This window comes from Typopeltis vanoorti, chromosome 2 (genome assembly GCF_054136105.1).
Source record: "Typopeltis vanoorti isolate ZY-2024b chromosome 2, IOZ_Tvanoo_1.0, whole genome shotgun sequence".
Taxonomy (NCBI): Eukaryota; Metazoa; Arthropoda; class Arachnida; order Uropygi; family Thelyphonidae; genus Typopeltis; species Typopeltis vanoorti.
This window is the reverse complement of record NC_143550.1, coordinates 137,353,908-137,379,980: the sequence shown is the minus strand read 5'-3', so window position 1 is coordinate 137,379,980 and position 26,073 is coordinate 137,353,908. Positions and strand designations below refer to the sequence as shown.

The 26,073-nt window shown below is 33.5% G+C and overlaps 2 protein-coding genes across 3 annotated transcripts in view; one reads left to right on the top strand and one right to left on the bottom strand.

Annotated features, from left to right (window-relative positions):
• LOC150109456 (trafficking kinesin-binding protein 1-like) overlaps positions 1–26,073 on the bottom strand; it is a 574,911-nt gene that overhangs the window by 475,486 nt on the left and 73,352 nt on the right. The gene's annotated exons all lie outside the window — the stretch shown is intronic.
• Positions 2,749–23,834, top strand: LOC150109458 (uncharacterized). The gene is made up of 3 exons (XM_090414183.1): positions 2,749–2,830; positions 9,729–10,125; positions 21,713–23,834. The coding sequence occupies exons 1-3, from the start codon at positions 2,749–2,751 to the stop codon at positions 23,253–23,255; spliced, it is 2,022 nt and encodes a 673-aa protein (XP_090270309.1). The 3' UTR covers positions 23,256–23,834.

Here is a 26,073-nt window from a genome sequence, read left to right as displayed (position 1 = left end):
TTTTCATGCACGTTTTGCTTCCGCATGACATGTGATTTGCAAGACTATATAGAACTTTGACGACAGTGCAAGGATAAATTATACTCTTGTTACTGAGTACAATTGGCAGAAATTTGAAACTGCACTTCACCGTAAAACAATACTGCTCTGAATAGGAGCAGTAGAATATTTAAAATGGACATGAGAAATTGCAGAGCTAAAATAATTAGCAGTCGTTTAAAAAACAGTGGAAGAACAGTATAGTTAAGACTTCATCAGTTCAGAAGAGCTTTAGACACCTGACCCCTTCGTATACTGGAGTACATGTGAATGCAAACCCAATAGTCATTTCCATAATATTGAAAACTTGAGTGGTAAGTACAGATTTTTGGGGTTAGTACAGTAAAATGTATAAGTATATCTTTAGGTATACTTATACATTTTACTCTACTAGGTATACCTTTAAGTATACTATTAAAACCGTTTATTTACTAGAAAATCATCAGTTACATTTACAAGTAGGTTAAACTATTCAAAAGTTAGTTATTTAATAATATGGAAAACAGTAAATACTTTAGTTAGGTAAAACCCTTAAATGATACCGCACTCTTAACTGCAGTGTGGTTCGACAAAATGTGTGAAAATGTAATAAAAAGAATGCTGTCATATTTCAAAGTCGAATTATTTTCAGTAAATGTTGAACTTTTCAGCTTAGACATGGTCACGTGACATATTTTTTTAAAATATTTAAAAATTAAAAAAGTAAATAAAACAATCCCCGTCTTTACTCATGTAGCAAACAATTTTATTAAATAAAAGTTTCAGCAATGACATCCTTTGTTTCAAATATGTATGAAAACGTTTTTTTTTTTTTTTTTGTCTTTCTTTTTTCGTAGGTAATCATTTAAAGGGCCAATGTATTTCATTCACCTCGCTGTTGAAGAACAACGGTTATTCTTAAAATTTTGAAGAAACTATGCTTCCATGTTAGGTAAATATGAAATGTTTAAATATATATATATATATATATATATATATATATATATATATATATATATATATATATATATATATATATATATATATATATATATATATATATATATAAAACTGTTTACACACGCACACGCACGCACACACTTAGTAATCTTAATACAGTGTACTTTTTCGATTATCCGACTGATAGAGGGGAAGCAATGCATGGATAAGTGAAAAACACAGATTGTTGTATTTTACAAATTTTAACAGATTCTAACTTATAGTGGTTCTTGCTGTATATTCACGTATTATTTACTTTGGTAATCTGTGATTTTTGCTTGTTTTCGAGAAATTTAATTGGATATAACTATGAAAAATTACGTAAAATAAGAAATGACGTCACTAAATTACCTCACTAAGAAGTAAGCACTCTAAAAAAAAAAAAAAAGAATCTCTCCTTTAAAAAAGCCAGACAGACTAAGAAATGTGTTCTCTCACACTTCCCACTCCCTGTGTGTGCTCGCGCGCGCCAGGAGGTGAGTCACACAACGACGTTTCCGCTTTTATGAACTAAAGTCTGTTTATATATTTAATGCGCGTTTTATTAATCAAATACTGTACTCGACAAATTAAAGAAAGAATCATGCAGGGATAATCTGCACTTGGATTATCAAGAGTACATCGTAATAGCGAAGTTGAATTTGAAGTTTATTACTTGGGAATTTCTATATCAATAACGACAGTTTATTAAAATTGAATCTCATATTAATTTTAGAAGTGAAATTGTACAGTGAAGTCGAAATACAAAATCGATCTCGTGATAGTGTTTAAACACAAATTTAATTTTGTTATAAAATTAAATGTATTGAGATTATTAATTAAAATAAAGATTATATATTTTTTATTATATTTATTATATATATCATATTTATTAACGCATTAAATAATATATATTAATGTTTATTTTTATTTTATGATTATTATTTTACCGAAATGAAATTGTTGTTCAGTCGTTATCACGGAGAAATGACTGCTTCGAGTGTCTTTTGCTCAATTATATGACTGCTATTTACACATTTCAATTATTATAATTTCATATTTTATGGAAAATTTTGAGAGAACTCACGAAATCGCTGACATAAGACAAACGCTTTCAATGTTAGCCAGTCAGTGACTATAAATCACATGGGCAAGACTAACACGCCAACTCCCAAAATAGACCGAATAAGGCAGGGAAGATTAACAACTGAGCTTCCAGGCATTTTATTGAACTGAATGATCATGAATTATTACCTTTGGTAGAACAAACTAAAATTGTTCGTGAATTATCCAGTGAAAACTGCTTTGGCTACCAATCACATCGTTTGGATTCCTGAATGTCATGTGACCATAATATTAAAATATTTTTTTGAAAGTCCGTTTCAGTATGACGTTATTTATATTTGAAGCTGTCGTCTGAGCATTTTAAATGTTGTGTTGTAGGAAGCTACAACACATATACTGATTTACATTATATCCGTCTATTCAAAGGAAGCTTAAAAAATAACTTGGCTTTTGTTTTTTTAGTTTGGTTTATGCCAATCAATTATGCGAAAGTTTCCTTATCACAAACATCCGTTTCCTTAATACTTCGGCCATTTCCGTTTGTTTAGTATAAGCATGGTATGAAGATAAAGTATTTCTAACATATAAATGCAACAGCTTTTAGGGTTGTGTACATTAGATTAGTGTTCGCTTATATTCTCATGTTTGTTCATATTTTTTTTCCCACGGTGCTATAATTTATCTCTGATGTATATAACAAATATTTGCCGTAATTCTTTACTTTGGAAATTGCTTTTGAGAAAGGAAAAGAATAAATCTGGACAGATAGGTAAGACCAACAGCGGAAGAAGCTCTTACAACTGGAAGAAGCTCACTCTTCAAGAGAATTTAAAGCCTCAAAAGTTCCATTTTTTAAATTTAGTTGTCTGTGTTGCTGTTGATCAACATATATAAATTGATTGTTTGATGTGATATGATTAAAATGGTTGCTTTTGTAAAATACCGCTGGCCCACTTATAGCCTAAAACAATCCATATTAATATTAATATTAATAATTCTTTGACTTTGCCTTTGATGCTTCAAATCATTTACTGTGAATATTCAAAACTTGGTATTCAAAAATTCAATCTCTAGATCATTTGAGTAGGTGGAAGGGGTTGTAGTTTAGCTTTTTATTTATTTATTTGATGGATTTTCAAATAGATGTGAAAAAGCTTTTCGATAGCAATACTTGACAAGAAATTATAGTTTTCAGCTTTGAAAGGATGTTGGATCTTTAATATCCACTATTTCTATATAGTTTTCTGTTCATTCATATTTTTCCGCAGCATAAGTTAAATAAACGTTTGGGCTTGAAGTATCGTCACAACTAAGCTATTTGTAAAATATATATAAAACAAGTAGTTTTTGTGTATATTTTGTATAATTTTTATACAATTATTATTTTAATTCTAATAAGGCTTGATTAACATTTATTTCATTTTAAAATCTAATTCCCGTTATCAGTAAAAGATTTGATTAATATAAGAATTATTAATTACATTAATCAATATAGTCGCCTTTTCAGTTAATCAATTTTTGACTATTTTTATTTAGTGTAGAAACAGTTTTACACTTTGACTATAAAGTTCTTGTCTAGTTTTAATTTATTCATCTCATTCAAGATCCTATAATACCTGATAGGTGCTGATAAATTTACTGTATGTGATCACTTCATATCTATGCCTATAATTAGTGCAAAATGTCCTTTAAAAATCCAGTTCGGTGGCCTGTTTGCAAAATATCGAGTTGTTAGGAAACAGACGAGAAGAAACTTGCTCTCTCCTCGTCTAAAAATTCTCTAACTTAGGCTTTCCTGAAACAAGAAGTAATATAATTCTCCCATTCTAGACTGAATCCATTCTTTCCTAGCCACATAGATCCCTTGACATGGGTAAGGAAAGCAACGGGAAACCAACTTATTCTATTATTATTATTAGTCCTAGTAAAACAAGCAGCATCGCTACCCCCACCAACCATTATCTTGAGGAGAGAAGCAATCAACTAGTGGGTGCAGCTACCATGAGAAAGTGTAACGAAGTTGTTTCGCACACAAAGTCGCGAATTGTATTCGTTTATACTTATGAGAAACAGTTCAAGTATGAGAAGTACAAAAACTTATCATAAAAGTCAACCTTCTTTATCATTATAATCTAATTCCTGGTCATGTATTCTCAAGAAGTGAGGGGATTGCACAATACTAAACGATCTCCTCACTTCTTGAGAGAACATCATTACTCGCTTCCCATTGATAGTTCTCCTCCAAGTTAATCTTTCAGGACCCCAGTATTGGTAGATTTTATATTTCAGCCTTCTAAAGCACTTCTTACTTTATCAATCCATCTAGATCTTGTCTTCTTCTGAGTCTTTTTCCTGCCATCCTAGCAGGAACTATCTTTCCACTTCATTTTGTTTAAATGATCATGCCACCTGAGATTAGCTCTGCTAACACATTCCTGAATGCTAATAATGTCAAGTTCCTTCCCAATACTTCGTTTTTAATATGGTTCTGTCACTAACGTCATCTGTCCCCCCCCCCGAATCTCTCTCAAAACTCTCATATCTATGATCTTCAGTCTTTGATCAAATGTCTTATTTCTAATAAAGCTTTCAAATCCATAGGTTAAAAATGCTAGTATTGTATACAGATGGTTTGGTGTTTTCACTAATTTCTCTCTTTATTCCATATAAATTTATTCAGTTGCTTTCCTACAATACCAGCTTTGGTAATTCTGTTTTCTATTTCAATATTTAATTTACCGTCTTCACTAAAAATTGCCTAAATTGCTGAAATGTTTTACTTGTTCTGAGGTTCTCTACAGGATCTAGCTGATGTTCTCCTTTCTTATTTTCATAGTATCTCTCTTTTAATTTCTGCTTTCTCATGCCAAATTTTTCACAGCAGCTATTCAATATACGAGTAGTTAAGGAATCCTGCAGGCTTGTACTGCATTAATTTGAGTTTAACATAATCTGCATAAAGTAAAGAGCTCAGTTGAATGTTTCCAATTTTGATATCAGGCCTAATGCCATTTTTTTTTCATAATGTGATCCATATAGGTGATGAATTACATTGGAGATGGTATGCACTCTTTTCTCTACAGCAAGCCATTTTCCTGTATCTCTTTCAGTTCGAACTGCGTACGTTTTCGTACTTCTACGTCAAACCATAAATTTGGATTTCGTGTTCTCATCCATAAATCATGTAGTTTTTTGGTGGATGGGAAGAAGAATCAGATGTGTGTGTGTGTGCGCGTGCGTGAGGGGGTCTTGCTGTAATTACAGTTAACAGAACTCTATACATTGCAATTCTCTCACCGTTATAATTCCGACCTATTTCAGATATATTATTGATTGAAGTTTGGCAGATTTAAAGTCCTTTGCTTGTTAGAGATTTTTTTTTTTTTTTTGGTTCATGTGCTTCACTGAGTACCAAGTGGAATGGCTTGGAATCTCCTTAATTTTTGCCTTTTAGATAAATAATTAAATAAAAAATGCCTGACTGAGAGATGTAGCACTTGATTTTCTTATACGTCGGTTACAGCCTTCACTTTTATTATTATGGAAGGCATTTTAAAACTAAGTAGTAGAAAGACGTGTTTCACTGGAATGTGGAGATAATAGAATAGAAGTAAACTCCAGTTAGTAGCGCACTCAGGATTTAATCTTGGGGGGGGGGGGGAGACGAGTTGAGTAGACGATTTGAGAATACACACTACGCATCACATACGTCCTAACTGAGCATCTGCAATGATCGCTAATTCATAAGTAGTATAGAAATAGAAGATACGACACAACATAAATTTAAAAAAAATGAATTTTAATTAGGAAAAGATTTTTGGAAAATTTTCTAGTTTTTTTTTTTTTTCCTTTTTCTTAGGGGGACAGGCCCCTTATCCCCCTCTGGGTGCGCCACTGACTCCAGTTATGCTTAAGACTAATATTAAGGTATAAGATAAATTTTAGAAACAGCATTATGAAAATTTAGATTACCCAATAAACACTGATATCCCTTCTTCAATGTATCTCCTTGGAAAACTACGATAACGTAAAAAGAGTTCATGTTAAAAAAATACTTTAAAATGTCATTACGCATTTAAGGCTACTTCACTACTTAAATTATGGCTTAAAGAGGAAAATCAAAATATATGCACACTCTCGAAGTTTGTTTGTTTTTTCAACTGCTTACCGGCGATTAAGTTCACGTTAGTAATTTTTATGGTGCTTTTAAATTATATTCGTATTCTGATATTCACATTAGGGGGTAAAAAAAGATATTATCTTATCTAATGTAAACATCCGAACAACACCATCTAATGTTAATTTTTTGTTGTTTTTATTCACTTATTTTTATATTTTCCTTCCTCAAAGTATACATTTATTAATTATCTTTTCTCTGATTTTTTCATCTATTTAAAATAGGTTAAGCTAGTAGAGTTAGCAATTTCGAGATAGCGATTGGTCTTCTGGATATGAACTGAATTTCCTTGATCGCGTACACCACGTCTTAATATTTATATAATTAAACAGCTGAAAAGGTTGGTTTTAAAAATGTGATTAACACAACACTTCTTAAATGGAACATCAAATTCGACAAAAAAAAAATTGAAATTGATCAACATGCAGTAGAAGTGACATATTTAGGAGACAATGTATGAAAAATCATTCAAATATTGTAATAAAACCAGAATAAACAGTTTCCATAGCAATGTTAATTTCGTATTCCGTATTATATGGATCACAGATGTGGATATTGACCAAAAATAGGAAATTAGATTAAATAGCTTTCAAACAAAAGTTTGAAAGCTATTTAATAAAGCCAAAATATTTTTAAAATATTAAAAATATTTTGGCCCCAATGTATAACAAACGATCATTTACATTAAACGGACTAAGCAAAAAAAAAAAAAAGTATCACTAGTGAAATAAAAAAAAAAAAAAAATGCAGATGGAAATGGATTGGACATGTACTGAGAATGGACAGTGAAGAGATTCCAAGAATAGCTTTGACACGGATCCCAGAAGAAAAAAGAAAAAAGGGGAAGGCCTAAACTTGAACTAACTTGGCAGAAAATGAGGGGGGGGGGAGAACGATTGGTTGATAGAGATGGAGAGAAGCATAATTAGTGGCACAAAACAGGTATTTAAAAGAAACGGATCTCGGCCTTATGTGCTACGGGATACGAGAGGGTAAGTAAGAAAACAACACGAAGAGGGTGTTGTTATTGTTGTTGTGGTGATGGTGGTGGTGGTGGTGTGTGTGTGTGTGTGTGTGTGTGTGTGCATTCCGGGATGCTTATGTAACTCTTTGGAAATGGAAATTGGTTTCATAGTGTATTGACCATCTCGGCCAGTTCCCGAGATAGTCGATCTTCGCACGTGCAGTTTTTCTTTTCAGAAAATAAAAAAAAAAACCTTCTGGGAGGATTTTTCAAAGGGTTGAAGAATGGAGATATGCTGCCCGCATGTCTTCAAAAGTTAAAGCTAAAGGAACTCCGCCTACTCAATTTCTGGAATAAAATTTTAAATTGGTTTCTTTGCAACCCAATTAAAGCTCTGACAGTGGAGAATTAATTCTGCTTGCATAATGTATTATGACTGAGTGGTATGTGTTCTTCTAGCCAGCTTGCCTATTCTGGGTGATGAAAAACCTCAATTTCCTCCTGGAAACCGAGGGAATTTTTCAGGAAAATGTGTTTAAAATATTTTTTAATAGATATTTTAATTAAACATGTCAACAGGCAATTAACCCCCTTTATATTTTGAGTTTATCTACTGTAGGAATAATGCAGACGTGACAGTCATGCAAAAATGAAATAAGAAATAGATATCCTATTCTGTAGAGATAATATTTACTGTAGTTGTGCATTTAAGTATCAGATAATTTTAATTGAAGTGCTTGAAATAAAAAAATATTTTATCCTAAAATAGTGTTATTTCAAAATGTCTTTTTTTTTTCCCTAATATTCTTAACCATTAAATGAAGGGGGGGAGGTAAAATCCCTTATTATTTTACAGCCAGTATGCGAAACTCTAAGATCGAAAACTACGATCTAAGAGTTTCATGCCAAAGAACTATCGACGATTCCAAGCGTAAGTGACCGCCTGGTAGTACAACACCAAGGCAACTCGAAGCAAAGGTGGAGCAAGCTCCCTCACTATCCTCGATATTTTATCATAATGTAAAAACAAACAGCTCCTAGGAGATGTAATACTGCTTTACATTATAAGGAGAGGTCACTACCCAGACCGGTTTGAACCTTTTTTCAGGTCTCATCAGTGAGTAGGTAGACCTGGATGATTTCAAAGTTGAAGTAAAAAGAACTTTCATACCTTCACTATACGAATGCCAGAAAGGTGTGCCCATATATTATATTATAACTAAGATGAAAAGCCAAACGGCTATTTTTTCTGGCGAAGTATATACTTCGCCAGAAAAAATAGCCGTTTGGCTTTTCATCTTAGTTATTCTTAACCATTATTCTCAAAAAGTCTTAGATTAATCTTCAGAGTTCGGTAAATTCAAAATGAATTAAAATTTAAAGAAACATTTGTTTTTTGATGAAGCATGAAGCATAATGCTGGTTAAATGAAGACCATTTCCCATTGTGTTTTTATTTTATTTTTATGTAAATCCTGTCCCTAAACGCCTTTACAAATATGCATGCCGATGGGGAGGCTGGATTGTGGAATTAGATGTGAAATCTACAAATATCGTAATAAAGCAAATTTATTACAGTCACAATTTGGTCAAAGATACCAAGCAATTTTATAAGTTAGGTTTTTGTCTATACTTTTTGGTCATTTGCTTCTAAATTTGAAACCTACTCCACTGTATGTATATACAATACTACATTCTTGCACGTTTATGAAAATCGGTCCGTTTCGTAAGCTAAAAATAGAAAAATCAAATGATATTTTGTTTGCTTGCGGATTCTAAAAATAAATGTATTTAACTTTCGGTTTCTGTTCTAAATGTAGAAAGAAGTGGGAGACTGTATTGAACCATTAACGTTAACTCCAACAAAGTTAGCCATTTTCTTTGTCTTTGAAATTAAGTCAAATTTTATAAGCATCAATAACTGTTGTCATTCTCGTGACAAACTTCTCTAGTTATCAGAATATATCTCTCAATTATATAAGGTGTTTCAGACGAAGAAACGAAGTAGGTATCAGATTCCTTCTCAGTAACAGCATCACCAATTGCAGTCTCCTAGTGTGTTGGAAGAGTATGCTAATTCTAACGTTATCATTACTGTATTTATTCAAGTAGATTTATTATCATGTTAAAGGCATATAGTATGTCTTTCTGATAATTGTAATAAATAAATTACTTTCTTATTCACGGTATGTTTAAAAGTGAACTGTCCCTGACTACTTGTGCTGGTGGATTATCTGTGGATGAATAGAATTGGGGACAACAAACGTCACATTTTGAGTGCTGAAGAAGAGAGTCAACATTTTCGTGTCGCAAAACCTTTACACTTCATCACCTGCCAGTGAGATTTTTCTTTCATTAAGTGCCAGTAGATGACTGCATGTTAATTTATCAAAATGTGTTCAATCACAGTGATCCTTATGATAATATTGTACGCCTTCCATAGATATTTTCACTTCATTTCACTTCTGTTACATTATATTGTATTATTATCTACCGATATTATCTTATTTTATTTTATTTTTGACAGGGATTGCCTCCTGCCGCTACGCCTTATCTTTTGGCTTAGTCGTCGTTGCGACCATTCTGTTTATTATATACTCCAACTCCGGCCTCTACTTCCGTGCTTCACGATTTCCTAGGAATATTTCTACGCTACAAGTTGTTCCTCCCTTTGGATTTCTGGTATATTCCGACAAATGTCAAATTCCTGATGTTGATCCGTTCCATCCCACCGTAAAGCATTTTATAAAACAATCTGCACCAATTGACTGCAGCAAAGGATATCCAACTCTGGCTGAAGTGGAAGGGAATGTATTGAAGATACTTGAAGACCAGTTTCCGAAACCCAAATCTGCCTTTGATATTAAATGTTGTTATCGGACTATCTATCGTCTCCAAAAAGAAAAAAGTGATAATACTTATAGGTAAGAAAATCTAATGAATCAAAGTTATAAAATTACTTGGTATCTTGGTAAAAGATACCAAGTAATTATATATATATATATATATATGCAAGTTGCTTTGGTCTTGCACTACATGTAGGATCAGCTAGACTTGCAACACTTACAGGCGCAAACTTGACTTGTTTGTCTGTTTGCTTACTTGGGAAATGGATACCAAGCTATTTTAAACCAGGTTTAAAATAGCTTGGTATCTTTAACATTTATTATACCCAAGGTAAAATACTTTCTACATATATATAAAGTATATATATACTAGGGGGACTCTGTCGCCTGGCGCCCAACCCCCCCGAGTTCCGGGCCGGTAAGCTGGTAAGACAAAAAACATGACATAAAAACGTTTCAAATTTCGGCTTATATATATATATATATATATATATAGATATATATATATATACTGTATACACGTACATACACACACACAGTTGACCCTTGAATTTAGGGACGCCGACCCCCCGCGTCGTTCGAAAATCAGCGTATAACTTTTGACTCCCTCAAAACTTAACTACTATTAGGCTACTATTGAGCGGAAGCCTTACGGTAACATAAACAGTCGATTAAAACAAGGTCTAGCGATGGGCAATCCTTTATCCCCTATTCTTGCAAACATTTATTTAGAGGATTTTGAAACAAAAGCTATATCATCCTTCTCGTTTAAACCTAAACTTTGGAAACGTTATGTGGATAACATTTTTATTATTGGGAGCCACAGCCACAATTCTCTCATCGATTTTCTTGATCATCTCAATAATCAACATCCTAATATAAAATTCACAGCTGAACTTGAATATGACAATTCCCTACCCTTCCTGGATATAAAACTGTCCCGCTGATCTGGAAAATTTAGAATCTCAATGTATAGAAAACCTACACACACTAATAGATATCTTCATAGTCAGTCCCATCATTTTCCTCCACAAAAACTTGGAACTATTTCTACTTAGGACATAGAGCACGCTCTTCTCTAAATGACCCAGATGAACTTCAAAAATAAATTAATTATCTCTCTCATGTCTTTAGACAAAATGGATATTCTGATAAAACCATTAAAAAATTTCTTCTAAATCCTCCTGGCCACCGCGCTGAAGAAATAACCAATATTAAAGGTAATATCTCTATCCCATACATCAGTTGCATGTTGGCTTTTAAACAATGAAAATATCAGTACGTGTCAGTATTCATTACTGAAATTAGCATAACCGGCTTACCAGCCAGGAACTCGAGGGGTTCCGTGCCGTAGGCGCAAGGGGGGGGGACCACTTTCGAGTCTTCAAAATTCGAGTCATCAGAATTCAAGGAGAACCGGCCTACCAGTCCGGAACTCGGGGGGTTGGGCGCCGTAGATGTCAAGGGGCGGAGCCCCCTAGTATATATATATTAAATCATCATCATATCTTATATGATATAAAAACACTGTACATGTTATACGTATTACTAAGACTAGAAAAAATGAAAAGATAATGTGAAAAAGAAATTATTTATATTTATTTAAAGGTATAACGATTCATGAATTGATAACAAAGCAGAAACAGTATGATTGCTTTATGGTAACCTTGTGCAATCGATACAATTGCTTGTGGTAGCTCAGCCTATACACTAGGTTTGCCAGATGTAAAATGCAGGACTGTCCTGTATTTTACATCGAATTTTGCTGTCCCGTATTGTACTTGATATATTGGATTTGCTAATTTTCAAACAGTTCTTATTTGGACATTGTGCAGTGCAATATAGGTACAGTACATGGATGTTATATTTCGATAATTATTAAAAAATAATATCTCGCCTTTTTCGAGTGTGCGATATTTGGTTAATACATAAAATATATAATTAAGGTAAATTAAATTTTGTTTCTTTCCTTAAGCCCTTAACAATGCCAAAACGAAAGTGCGTTTTTAACGATGATTAATCAAAAGAATGGGATTTTATTGCAAAAGGAAAACATAACGACGAAGGTGAATGCAAAATCTGTAGACGAACGTTTAGTACTGCACATGGGGTACGATTGGATATTACACAACACATTAACACTTAGAAACACAAATTGAGCATTTCGAGTTCCAGTTCCAAAAGTATTGCTACTTATTTTGTAAAACCAAATATCAGATTTAGTTTTTATTTTGTGAAATCAACTCACCAAAATAACTGTTCATTTTATGCAGTTATGATTTAACATTGCATCTTGACGTACCTAACCTTTTTCTTAATTTTTTCGATATTCGATATTTCCTAATTCGTCTGCGAATTTTTCAAATTGTCACAAATCTCCAAAAATTTTTCTAATATATTTATTCATAAAAAAATCGCCTATAAGTGGATCCGCGCAGTTCAAACCCGCGTTCTTCAAGGGTCAACTATATATATATATATATTTTTTTTTATCTTTGAAATTAAGTCAGTTTTTATAAGCATCAATAACTATTGTCATGTTCGTGACGAACTTCTGTAGCTATCAGAATTAAGACACGGCAGTGATAAATATTGCAAATGGCAGTTTGGGTGCAAAGTGTTTTATTTGGTGTGAACAAGGTCATTAGCAGCTCTATGTGTAACTTAAGGGAAACATCCAGTTGGACGTTTGCCTATGTAAAGGATAAAGAATATAAATTAAACATAACTTCTTTACACGAATTCAAAGACAATATTAGGAACGCTGTAGCTACCGTTAGTTGTTGTTGTTGAAGCGAAAGTTGAAGGGTAAGACTAAACATGGAACTGTTTCTATGTCACCCTTCAACTTTCCAGAGTAACAGTAGCTACAACATCCCTAATATTGTCTTTGAATTCGTGTAGTAAAGTCACGTTTAATTTATACTCTTTATCCTTTATATGGTACTGTAGAAAATAATTCTAATTAACATAATCCTAATTAACGTAAGCCTCATAAGCTTACGTTTCTCAACTTTGCCAGCTGTTTAAATCGACAATACTATCAACTGCTTTAGCCTGATATATCGCATAAATTCTCTTTGGAAACAAATCGCTGACTCAGTTTTGTGTATCATAAAAGACATTGAGTCCTCCTCCCACTTTCTCCCTCATTAAACTGTCTCTGTCGTGATATCTGCTAATTAGAATGGAAAGGAGGAGCATGCGCACAAAACTTTTTTTTTTGTGTTTATCTGCAGACGAACATTAGATGAATAGCAAGAATGCATCTAGTTTAGCTCTTTGGTAATATTACGAAGAAGGAAGCGTTATCTGATTCCCATGTCTAGACTACATATTTTTTTCTCTGTATTCAAGCGAGAGGGGGAGTTCAGTTGTACTACCCAATATTTGACCGTCCTTTTCGAATGTTCGTGGATAGGTTTTTCGGTTTAGGGGAGGATGAATAGCTGGAGTTTCATGGAGAAAAATCCTTGCTCATCCGCTTATGAGACCAGCTAGCGTAATTTCTTATTAAATAATAATAAAAAAACATTTGTTTTTTAAATGCTCCTCAAATCATTGTCGAAAATCGAACTTAGGTCTTTGTCAAAAGGGAGCACATCGCGTAGTTTTTTTGACTGTACTACGAAGGCACTGTATCGGCTTTAATGATCACTATCTTGATCAGTACTGTTACCCGTGTTTAATTCCATCACTATAAAATATTGACCTGGTTGCATTATTGTCAATATTCTACTTAGCGCATCGTAAACTGAGATAATGTACTGAATCATCATCAAGTAATAACAGAGTCATAATGGTGGCATTAAAACTTGTGGGAAAAGCGTAGGAGTGTTCTGTTTGTTGTTAAAGAACACCCGATAAGAAACTGAAACAGCTCTTCGAATCAGGGCTAGATCTCTTACCTTTCATTTTATGGTTCCATTTTATCCATTACAAAATGTAAACAGATTTTAGAGATTAAAGTTTGCATAGAACGACATGTTTAGATGGGAAGAATGACAAACGCGATGTTATTTCCTCTTTATAAAATAATACGAGAAAATAATTTTATAAGGCTTATTTCAGAAACTAATATGCCACATAAAGTTTTTTTTTTTTAAATCCTGTTAACTTATTTATTCCACAGACGAATATAACTTCCTAAAAAGTCTCGCTAAAGGTTTGTAGAATATCCTTACCATGTTATCATAGTAATCATAATGCATTTAATTCGCAGAAGATATAGGGAACATAACGACATAACTCAGTACAATATGAGGATTGTTTGAAAAGTTTGGTAAATAAATAAATGAAACACTTTTTTTTTGTGGAAAAAATCACCTTTATTTCTCAACATAGTCTCCATCGAGGTTTACACATTTGGTCCAGCGAGTTTCCAATTTTTTCATCCCATCTAAAAAGTAGGATTTGTCAAATTGTGCAAAATAATCATTGATAGCCTTGATGACATCCTCGTTCGAAGAAACTTTTTTTACTCACTGAGCCAAATTTTTAAGTTTGGGAACAAGAAGAAGTCACACGAGGCTAAGTCCGGAGAATACGGTGGATGTGGAACCAATTCGAACCTCAATTCGTGCAATTTTGCTATTATGACGGCGGATGTGTTGGACGGTGCATTGTCTTGATGAAAGAGCACTTTTTTTTTTCATGCGCCAATCTTGGCCTTTTTTTCTTCAGTTCTTGTTTTAAACGGTCCAACAATGACGCATAATAGACTCCTGTTATTGTCTTACCCTTTTGCAAATAGTCTATCATGATAATTCCTCGGGAATCCCAAAAAACAGTGGTCGTCACCTTCCCAGGTGACAAAACGGTCTTCCTTTTTTCGGTACTCTTTAATCGGGTATTGTCCACTGTTTTGGCTGCTTGGACTCAGATGTGTATTGGTGGTGGATCCAAGTTTCGTCTACAGTCACAAATCGACGCAAAAAAAATCCTGAGGATTGCGATTAAACATCTCCAAACACTGCGTTGAAATGTCTTTTCACATGCATTTTTGATCGACAGTCAACAATCGCGACACCCATCGCGCATACAGCTTTTTCATGTGCAATTTTTCGTGCAGGATATTATACACCCATTCAGCTGAGTTGCCTACAATCTCAGCAATCTCACTCGGCGGTCTTCCATAACGATACCATGGATTTTGTCAATCATTTCCTTCGTAGTGACCTCAGTCAGGCGTCGGGAGCGCGCTTCATCTTCGATGGACTTACGACCATGTTTAAACTCATTTATTCAAAAATAAATAATCTTTAATGCTGGTGCAGAGTCCCCATGAACTGCATCTAACTCGGCTTTGATCTGTGCGGCTGTGCACTTCTTCAAATAAAAGTGTTTTATCACTGCACGAAACTCGTTTTTCTCTATTTTTATGGAAAATGCGAACACGGTCATTCTAAATGTTTGCCAAACGAGAACTACGCGTCTTACGTGCCTAAACTTTTGCCAAGGGATCATGAAAAAGATGATACGTGACGACACTGGTATGAATGAACGAATTGTGTCGCCGTCTAATGGAAATTTACCAAACTTTTCAAACAACTCTCGTAAGCTCCAACAAAATCTTTAATTTAATTATTAATTAAATCCTTTGAAGCAAAGTTGAAAATGGAACATCCGATATTCTCAAAAGTATCAAAGGCTCTTCGTTTATTTATTTATTTAATTTTTTTTTTTTAGATCACATCTACACACGAGAGGCTGCAAGGCCATTAGCAAATAAATGTTTTGTGTGGACTGGAGGTAAGAGTAAAGTAGTCGGTTCATATTCCTCTTGAAGAGCTGAAGTTGTTGTCCTTGAAGAGTACTTCATTTGGGGGGGGGGGGGCTGTTTCAGAGAACGGAGATAAACGGAATGAAAGATGATTGGGAGGGGCTGGTTGTGTTGCTATAAGTTGAGCAGAAATGGACATAATGAATGCCAGTTCTGTTGAACAACGCCCATGGAAATATGTGTTGAAGAGACAATGTGGAAACTGCCTTTCTGTACGACAATGGCTGAACAGAGTTTGTTGCGAGATCGGATGGATGTCAGTCAACCGAACTGTTTTTCTTGTGAACAGTATGAAGAATTTTAGAGAAGTTTTAGGCATACCACTCCAAATGTACAACGGTATTCTAAGGGTTGAGCGGATTTGAAATTTGTACAACGTAAGTAGCTGGACTGATGAAAAATAATATCTTGAGCAAAAGAGAATGCTAATTTTTTTTTGGAATGTAATGATGGCCCTAAAGTGATATGATTGGGCCAGGAAAATCTAGAAGTAAGAGTCAGTCGAACAAGACAAATTTGATTTTGACTGTTAAACTCCGTATTGTGAGAAGTTAGGCGAGAAGAACTCAAATTATTATTATTATTATTATTATTATTATTATTATTATTATTATTATAGGTGACTAAATAATAATTTAATCACCTATAATAATGGCAAATAGCACTATATTAGTCATTGGCAAATAACACTGGCTAATGGGATGTACAATCAAAATTGTACATCCCATTAACCAGTTTGAATCAAAATTCAGTTGCATTTTCGGAAATTTTAATTAGGATCCTTATAACATAGTTTTTTATCAAGTTTCTAACTGCATTAAGAAGTTTAAAAGTGAAACCCAACGGATCTACACAGTCTTGTCGGTGTGTTTTTCATTTTTTTTGCCAATCCTGTAAACAAAAAGTTGTAAACTTACAATAAACCACATATTAATATCATGCATCTAGAAACCAAACATGGCTTTTCTAGTCACTTTAGAAAATCATCTCTCTCTTTCTATATATATATATATATATATATATATATATATATATATATATATATATATATATATATATATATATATACATATATATATATATATATATATATATATATATATATACTTTTTTATTTTTATTTTTTTTTATTTTAAGAATTGAATGACTAGAACCGAGATTTATGGAAAAAGGTGTTAATATTAAAACACGACTAGTTTCGGCTTGTAACAGCCTTCATCAGGTGACATTATAAAATAAAGAAGAAAGAAAAAACACTAAAACACTGAAGATTAAATAAACTATGAACAACTTAGAGAGTCTCTGTACATAATTGACATTAAAACTTATGTAGTTTTATAGGTTGTGTTTAAAGCTGTTCTTTCGTTTGTTGTATTGTTGGGAAAGTACGTGCTAGTAGCATCTCATGAACGCCAGTACATGATTACAGCTGAATGACTATGTGGGAGGTTGTAGCTCAAGTTATTATTTAGATGAACAGGATTGAAGATGATTTCCCTAGATTCCACGATTTTTCTCTCTAGTTCATCATTGCAACGGAAGATGTTCGTAGATTTTTCCCAGCAGACTTAGTGACTTTGGCTTTCATCATTAGGATTAGCCCAGAAAAGGATAGGACTTGATAATGCATTGGCTCGCTGTCTCTTGTAAGTAATGTCCCTCATGTGTTCTTCCATACGCAATTCGACAGATTTGTTTGTCTGCCCAAAATAAGGAATATCACAATCACACAATATTTTATATACACCAGGGTATTTAAGATGATGATGACAAGGTTTTTAGTGGCTTATTAAGAAACGGATTTTTGGAAGTGGAGTGAACAAAGTTCTGATATTGTATTTTCTTAGAACGTTTGCTAATTTATGTGAAACTGTACTTATGTAAGGAATAGATATATTGTCTTTGAATCTATTTGTTTCTTCTGAGCGATGTCTAGAAGGATTAAGAAGGAATCTTTCAATGATTCTCTTGGAATATCCATTAACTTTGAAAGAGGTTTTGAGATGGTTTATTTCTGTAAGAAGTTCATTTGGGTCATCCAGAAGAGAATGGGCTCTATGTCCAAAGGTGGAAATCATTCCAAGCTTATGAGGAGGGAAGTGATGGGACTGACTATGCAGATATCTGTTGGTATGTATGGGCTTTCTATATATATCGATATTTTGAGTTTACCAGAAGAGCGGGTCAGTTTGACATCAAGAAAAGGTAGGGAATTATCCGTTTCAACCTCGGCACTAAACTTAATACTTTGATGTCGGCTATTGAGATGTACGAGGAAAACCATAAGGGAATCATGTCCATGGCTCCAAATAATGAAGACATCATCTACATAGCGTTTCCAAACTTTAGGTGTTAAAATAAAGGAAGAGATAGCCTTGGTTTCAAAATCCTCTAAGTAAATATTTGCGAGTACAGGGGATAAAGGATTACCCATAGCCAGCCCATGATTTTGCTTGTATATAGTATCTTGAAATCTGAAGTAACCGGACTTGATGCAATGTGTAAGCAAGGCTAACATTTTTTTGGATAACTTGTCCTTGAATCTATCATAAAGCTAAACTAGACCTACTGTCTGAAAGAATCTCGAATACTAAACAAACTCTCGCTTTTCTTTTCAATAAAAAAAGAACTATAGCGGAGAAAGTGGAAGAATCTCTAGATAATGATAGTTGGCATGCCTTTAATACACACTGTGAATCTCAAGCAGCCAGAATACAATATAATAACAAAGTAAATCTTGTAAGAAAATTTGAAATATTAAAAAGAATACAAAATCATAGGAACTTCTCAAAACCACACATCAATATTGACAAAGTCGTTATCAACAAATCTTCTTATATACTTTCAGATGAAGAAAAAGGCATCCTTAGTAAAGGTCTAAACTTTATTCCTTCCCCAAAATTTATACCAAAGGAGACACTACTTACTAAAATAGAAAAAGCTACTTCATTTCTCCCTCCACAAGATGCAAAACTTCGACGTATTGAATCAATCTTTATTATCAATAACGCAAAACCACCTGCAGATAACATTACTTTAACAGAACGCAAAGCTATTAGAAGTTTAAAAAACTACAGAGATATAATTATCCTTCATACGGATCAAGGCAATGCAGCAGTCATCCTCAACTCTGAAGATTACCAGAATAAAATGCTTGAATTACTACAAAATGATACCTACTCAATACTTGAGAGAGATCCAACTCGTGAACTTCAAAATCGTACAAACAGCTTATTAAAAACACCCACTGAATTATCCCGAAACGTTCGCTTATCTCTACGCTCTCTCCATCCGTTAATTCCTTGCATATATGGTGTTCCTAAAATCCATAAAGAGAACACCCCACTAGGCCCCATTGTAGAAGGTATCAATTCTACGACGTACAACCTTTCAAAATATCTTGCCAAATACCTCAAATGTTTTTTTCAGGCAGGTCACCATCCTTTATCAAGAACACTACAGAATTTGTTACATACATCAAGGATATAACAGTTAATGAAGATGAAATCATGGCTAGCTTGGACATAACAGATGTAACATCCTTCATCAGGTGACATTATAAAATAAAGAAGAAAGAAAAAACACTGAAACACTGAAGCTTAAATAAACTATGAACAACGTAGAGAGTCTCTGTACATAATTGACATTAACACTTATGTAGTTTTATAGGTTGTATTTAAAGCTGTTCTTTCGTTTGTTGTATTGTTGGGAAAGTACGTGCTAGTAGCATCTCATGAACGCCAGTACATGATTACAGCTGAATGACTATCTGGGAGGTTGTAGCTCAAGTTATTATTTAGATGAACAGGATTGAAGATGATTTCCCTAGATTCCACGATTTTTCTCTCTTAACCCAACAGATTAAGTCCTAACATTACTCAAGGACAAGTTATCCAAAAAAATGTTAGCTTTGCTTACACATTGCATCAAGTCCGGTTACTTCAGATTTCAAGATACTATAAACAAGCAAAATCATGGGCTAGCTATGGGTAATCCTTTATCCCCTGTACTCGCAAATATTTACTAAGAGGATTTTGAAACCAAGGCTATCTCTTCCTTTTTTTTAACACCTAAAGTTTGGAAACGCTATGTAAATGATGTCTTCATTATTTGGAGCCATGGACATGATTCCCTTATGGTTTTTCTCGAACATCTCAATAGCCGACATCAAAGTAATAAGTTTACTGCCGAGCTTGAAACGGATAATTCCCTACCTTTTCTTGATGTCAAACTGACCTGCTCTTCTGGTAAACTCAAAATATCGATATATAGAAAGCCCACACATACCAACAGATATCTGCATAGTCAGTCCCATCACTTCCCTCCTCATAAGCTTGGAATGATTTCCACCTTTGGACATAGAGCCCATTCTCTTCTGGATGACCCAAATGAACTTCTTACAGAAATAAACCATCTCAAAACCTCTTTCAAAGTTAATGGATATTCCAAGAGAATCATTGAAAGATTCCTTCTTAATCCTTCTAGACATCGCTCAGAAGAAACAAATAGATTCAAAGACAATATATCTATTCCTTACATAAGTACTGTTTCACATAAATTAGCAAAAGTTCTAAGAAAATACAATATCAGAACCTTGTTCACTTCCAAAGATCCGTTTCTTAATTAGCCACCCAAAACCTTGTCATCATCAACATCAACTCAAATACCCTGGTGTACATAAAATATTGTGTGATTGTGATATTCCTTATTTTGGGCAGAACAAACCTGTCGAATTGCGTATGGAAGAACACATGAGGGACATTACTTACAAGAGACAGAGAGCCAATGCATTATCAAGTCATATCCTTTTCTCGGCTAATCCTAATGATGAAAGCCAAAGTCACTAAGTCTGCTGGGAAATATCTACGAACATTTTCCGTTGCAATGATGAACTAGAGTGAACGTGGAATCTAGGGAGATCATCTTCAATCCTATTCATCTAAATAATAACTTGAGCTACAACCTCCCAGATAGTCATTCAGCTGTAATCATGTACTGGCGTTCATGAGATGCTACTAGCACGTACTTTCCCAACAATACAACAAACCAGCTTTAAATACAACCTATAAAACTACATAAGTTTTAATGTCAATTATGTACAGAGACTCTCTACGTTGTTCATAGTTTATTTAAGCTTCAGTGTTTTAGTGTTTTTTCTTTTTTCTTTATTTTATAATGTCACCTGATGAAGGCTGTTACAAGCCGAAATTAGTCGTGTTTTAATATTAAAACCTTTTTACTTAAATCTTGGTTCTAGTCATTCAATTCTTTTAATAAAAATATGTATGTTAACCGAGTTAATGATCTTTCTTTCATATATATATATATATATATATATATATATGTATAAAGTGAAATTCATCAGAAACATGCGAATATAGCTGTGAACATTTCCACGATATTTGATCGGGATGGCCTGAATTTACTAATTTCGTGTGGAAATTTGGAAGAGGAAGTCATCCATTAACATTGGATATGTTTCTCTTTTCCACCACTGGTATTAGATTTCCCCACCGAGCCTTTAAACTTTTGCCCATCTTTTTCTCCTGTACGTTAATGATCTTTTCTTACTAATCTCAAGTCCTATCCATAGGGGGGAGGAATTGAGCGTTCAAAGAAAAAAAAAAAACATTTTGTATAGCCAAGACGGACAATTGATACTATTTATTTACAGACGAAGAAGTGGATTCCATGGTTGATTGAGTTTAGATAATAAACTGGTCACTCAGTATAAGCTGGCATACCTTTAAATTAATATTTAAAATCTCGGCTCAATTCTGTAATCGTTTTTGTTTGGTTTGAAATAAAAATCACTTTCATGTGATATAACTGCAAGGTATTTAATAGTCTTTAAATTTTGACTTTTTTTTTTTTTTTTAACAGGCTCTCGAAGGATTGCACTAATATCAAAAAACAAGCTTCCATCACTCACGAATTTATCAAGGTTGAATGTTCTGCTGATGGTACTGTTTTCTATGAAGACTTTTATAGTTTTATTCAGACAAAACCTGATGTAGAGAAAAGATGTCAAAAAAAGACCCGATCCGAAAAACAACAAAAGTATAGTATTCTGGTCATCGGTGTGGATGCAATGTCTCGACTAAACATGCATCGCCAACTTCAGAAAACCGTTGCTTATTTAAAGAAACGAATGAATGCCGTGGAGATGTACGGATTCAACAAAGTAGGAGACAATACATTTCCTAACCTTACTCCGATGTTAATGGGATTCCTCGAAACTGAACTACCGTCAGTCTGCTATAAGAAAGAAAAACTATCACTTGATGATTGTCCTTTCTTATGGAAGACATTTGCAAAGCTAGGATATCGTACATTATATGCAGAAGACAGTCCATTGATATCATCGTTTAATTACTTGAAAAGTGGTTTTTTTCGACAGCCAACAGATTATTATTTTAGGCCTTTTATATTAGCGTATGAAAGATCATTAGGAAGAAATAAATCTCTAAATTGCAATCTTTGTGTTGGTTCGATATCGCAGACCGAAGCTGTTTTAAAATGGGTTCATAAGTTTGTTACTACCTTCAGCACTAAACCGTTCTTTGCATTTGCATGGATCAATAGCCTAACTCATGATTATCTCAATCTCGGATCAGCAGGGGATTATATATATGAATCTTTTTTTCGCACTCTGCATAGAAGTGGTTATTTGCAAAAAACCGTGGTGATAATAATGGGTGATCATGGTATGCGATGGGGAGAGATCCGATCAACTTTTATTGGACGAATGGAAGAACGCTTGCCCATGTTACTCGTAGCTTTTCCACCTTCTTTTCGAAAAAAGTATTCATCAGCTTATTCCGTATTCCAAAACAATGCGTACCGACTTATAACCCCTTTTGATCTTCATGCTACCTTGTACAACTTACTGAATTTCAAAGGCCAAGCCCGGAAGTTAAACACTACCCTAGTACCCAAAGAACTTCGTAGTAATTATAGTAAACGAGCCTTATCACTCTTTCGCCCCATTCCTTCCAATCGTTCTTGTGAAGACGCTAGCATCTTAGAACATTGGTGTACTTGTCAACAATGGAAGTCTGTGAGTGTGAAAGATAGCCGAGTCGTTCAGGTTGCAAGATTCATTGTGTATACTTTAAACAGACTGGTTCGAGAGTATTCCGAATGTGCCAATTTGAAATTGGTCAAAGTGAACAGCGCTAGACTGCGCTCTCCAACGGTCCATCTTCAAGAAAATACAGAGTCTAATATTTATGATTATTCTTTGACTGTTACAACTGTTCCAGGCAACGCCAAATTTGAGGCAACTGTAAGATATGAACCACACAAGGTTTCCTATGAACTTTTGGGATCCATATCTAGACTAAATTTGTACGGGAACCAGTCATTTTGTGTAAATGATGCGACCATCAAAATGTACTGTTATTGTAAACGTGGAACAAGCTGATGCATAAGAAATTAGAAATTATTACTTGGAGGTATTAGAGGTTGCAAGTTAAATTATAGTAAACAAGCTATAATCACTCTTTGGACCATTTCCATCTAGTTGTTCTTATGAAGATACCAGCATCTTAGAACACTGGTATACATTTCAACAAAATGGGAGTTTGTGAGTGTGAAGATAGCCTAATACTTCGAGTTGCAAGAGTCTTTGTATATACTTTAAACAGGCTGCTCCTAGAGTACTCCAAAAGATCTCATTTCTAGAGATAAATGTGTGTATCTTATGGTTGAAAAAACAAAAGGGAAGAAGCTTCGTGGAGTTCTAAAATTTATTGTTAAGTAGCGACGAACACTAAACATGGTTAGTAACCAGCAATATATTTATATAAGTTTGATTTTTCATCTCCTGAATCATTAAACACCGAGGTTTGCTAATCAGCTACAGGAATCTGGTGAAAGCGATATACCATACTATACCATGAGCTTGCAGTTTCTTCATGGTAGAACAGTGAACATTTATACCTTTTCAAATTTGCGCAAAGACTCGATGAAGAAAAGATTTCTTCCACGGTTTCCTCCCCCTCCCCCTTTTTTTTGTTTGATGTTTGTTGTATATTGATTACGTTTATGTATACAATAAAGTCTGATTATTTTTCAGATTCGAGTTTTTTTTTTTAAATTAAGCATTTAAAAATCATCTAAAACGTACTCCTAATGATGTTAGATTGTTCATTAAGTTTGCTTCATGAAATATGTCGATTGAAAATGCTTATACTTCCAAACATTAACCAATATTGCAGCAATAACCCACATGTTAATACATAGATATATCGAAGTGAGAATGAGATAATAAACATAACTTCTTTTGGAACTCTTACGTCATATGTGGGATATTATATATATATATATATATATATATATATATATATATATATATATATATGGGAATAAATTTTTAACTTGGGTATATTGTATATTAGGATAACCAAGCAATTTTATATGCTTGGTTATTTTAGCACCTAATCCCAAGTATGCAAACAATTAAGTTTGCGCCTGAAACAAAGTTCAAGTCTAAAGATGGTACAACACCAGGGCAACTCATTGTAAAGGTGGGTAAAGCTTTGATCACTATTCTTAGTATTTTCCCATAATGTAAAGCACATCTCACTAGAAGATGTATACTGCAATGCATTATGGGTGGGGTCACTACCCAGACCGGTTTCAACCTTTTTTGAGGTCTCCTCAGTGAGTAGCTAGACCCTAAATACCAAGGTTTTAGTAATACAAAGCCTTATCAACTTTACCTATATAAGTTGCAACAAGGTGTATTAAGTTTTAATAAAAATCTCTGGAGGAGATATTGATGGGAATAAATTTTTAACTTGGGTATATTGTATATTAGGATAACCAAGCAATTTTATATGCTTGGTTATTTTAGCACCTAAAATAACCAAGCATATAAAATTGCTTGGTTATCCTAATATACAATATACCCAAGTTAAAAATTTATTCCCATCAATATCTCCTCCAGAGATTTTTATTAAAACTTAATACACCTTGTTGCAACTTATATAGGTAAAGTTGATAAGGCTTTGTATTACTAAAACCTTGGTATTTAGGGTCTAGCTACTCACTGAGGAGACCTCAAAAAAGGTTGAAACCGGTCTGGGTAGTGACCCCACCCATAATGCATTGCAGTATACATCTTCTAGTGAGATGTGCTTTACATTATGGGAAAATACTAAGAATAGTGATCAAAGCTTTACCCACCTTTACAATGAGTTGCCCTGGTGTTGTACCATCTTTAGACTTGAACTTTGTTTCAGGCGCAAACTTAATTGTTTGCATACTTGGGATTAGGTGCTAAAATAACCAAGCATATAAAATTGCTTGGTTATCCTAATATATATATATATATATATATATATATATACTGTAATGTTCACGTCTCATATCGATAATTCAATGTGGACGACACATAGGATTTTATTAATCTTATTTTATTCTGTTTATTTATTCCAGAGGTCATTAGTAATTTATTATTCCAAAAAAAAAAAACGTCTTTTGCCTTAGCTAGTCTTTATTTTATTTCCATAATTATTGTTCCATCTTCTGTAATCATTACACCTAAGTAGTTATAAGCTTTTACATTTTGAATGAACCCTGTTGATACTCTTAAATGTGTGTTTTGTTGCTGTTCGTTGCTTATTACCATATACTTGGTTTTAGCTGTATTTAATACTAAGTCATAATTCTGACTGGTATTTCAACCATATTCAAATATTCACTTTTGTAACTCTATTTTTGATTTCGCTACGAACACTAAATCATCAGTCTAATATTGTTAATTCTATTGCCATCTATTTTTATTCTCATTTCAATTTCTTCATATTCTTTCATTATCATTTCGCTGCATATATTGAAAATACATACATGTATGTTATACACCATTGTCTCATTCCTCTTTTGATATCTATTATTTCATTATTAATTTCGTTGTAAAACCCTTAAAATACTGTTATTGTAGTTGCTTTCAAAAACAATGTGGAAAAAAAAAAAAAAAGAAAGAAAGATTATCGGATGCGCACTTTAGTCTAAATTGGCAGGTTTCTCTCTGTTGGCCATTTGATGTTGAAAGTAGTCGATGGGGGAGGTTTTTTATTTTTATTATTTTTTTAAATTTTATTTAAGTGACATTAAATGTAAATTTTATGGTGGGACCAATCAGAAGATATTTTCTCCTACCAGAAGAAAAAAAAAAAAAAATGGAAAAGAAAATTGAAAAATTTTAAGAGAAAATGAAGTACTTCGAGAGCCTAACT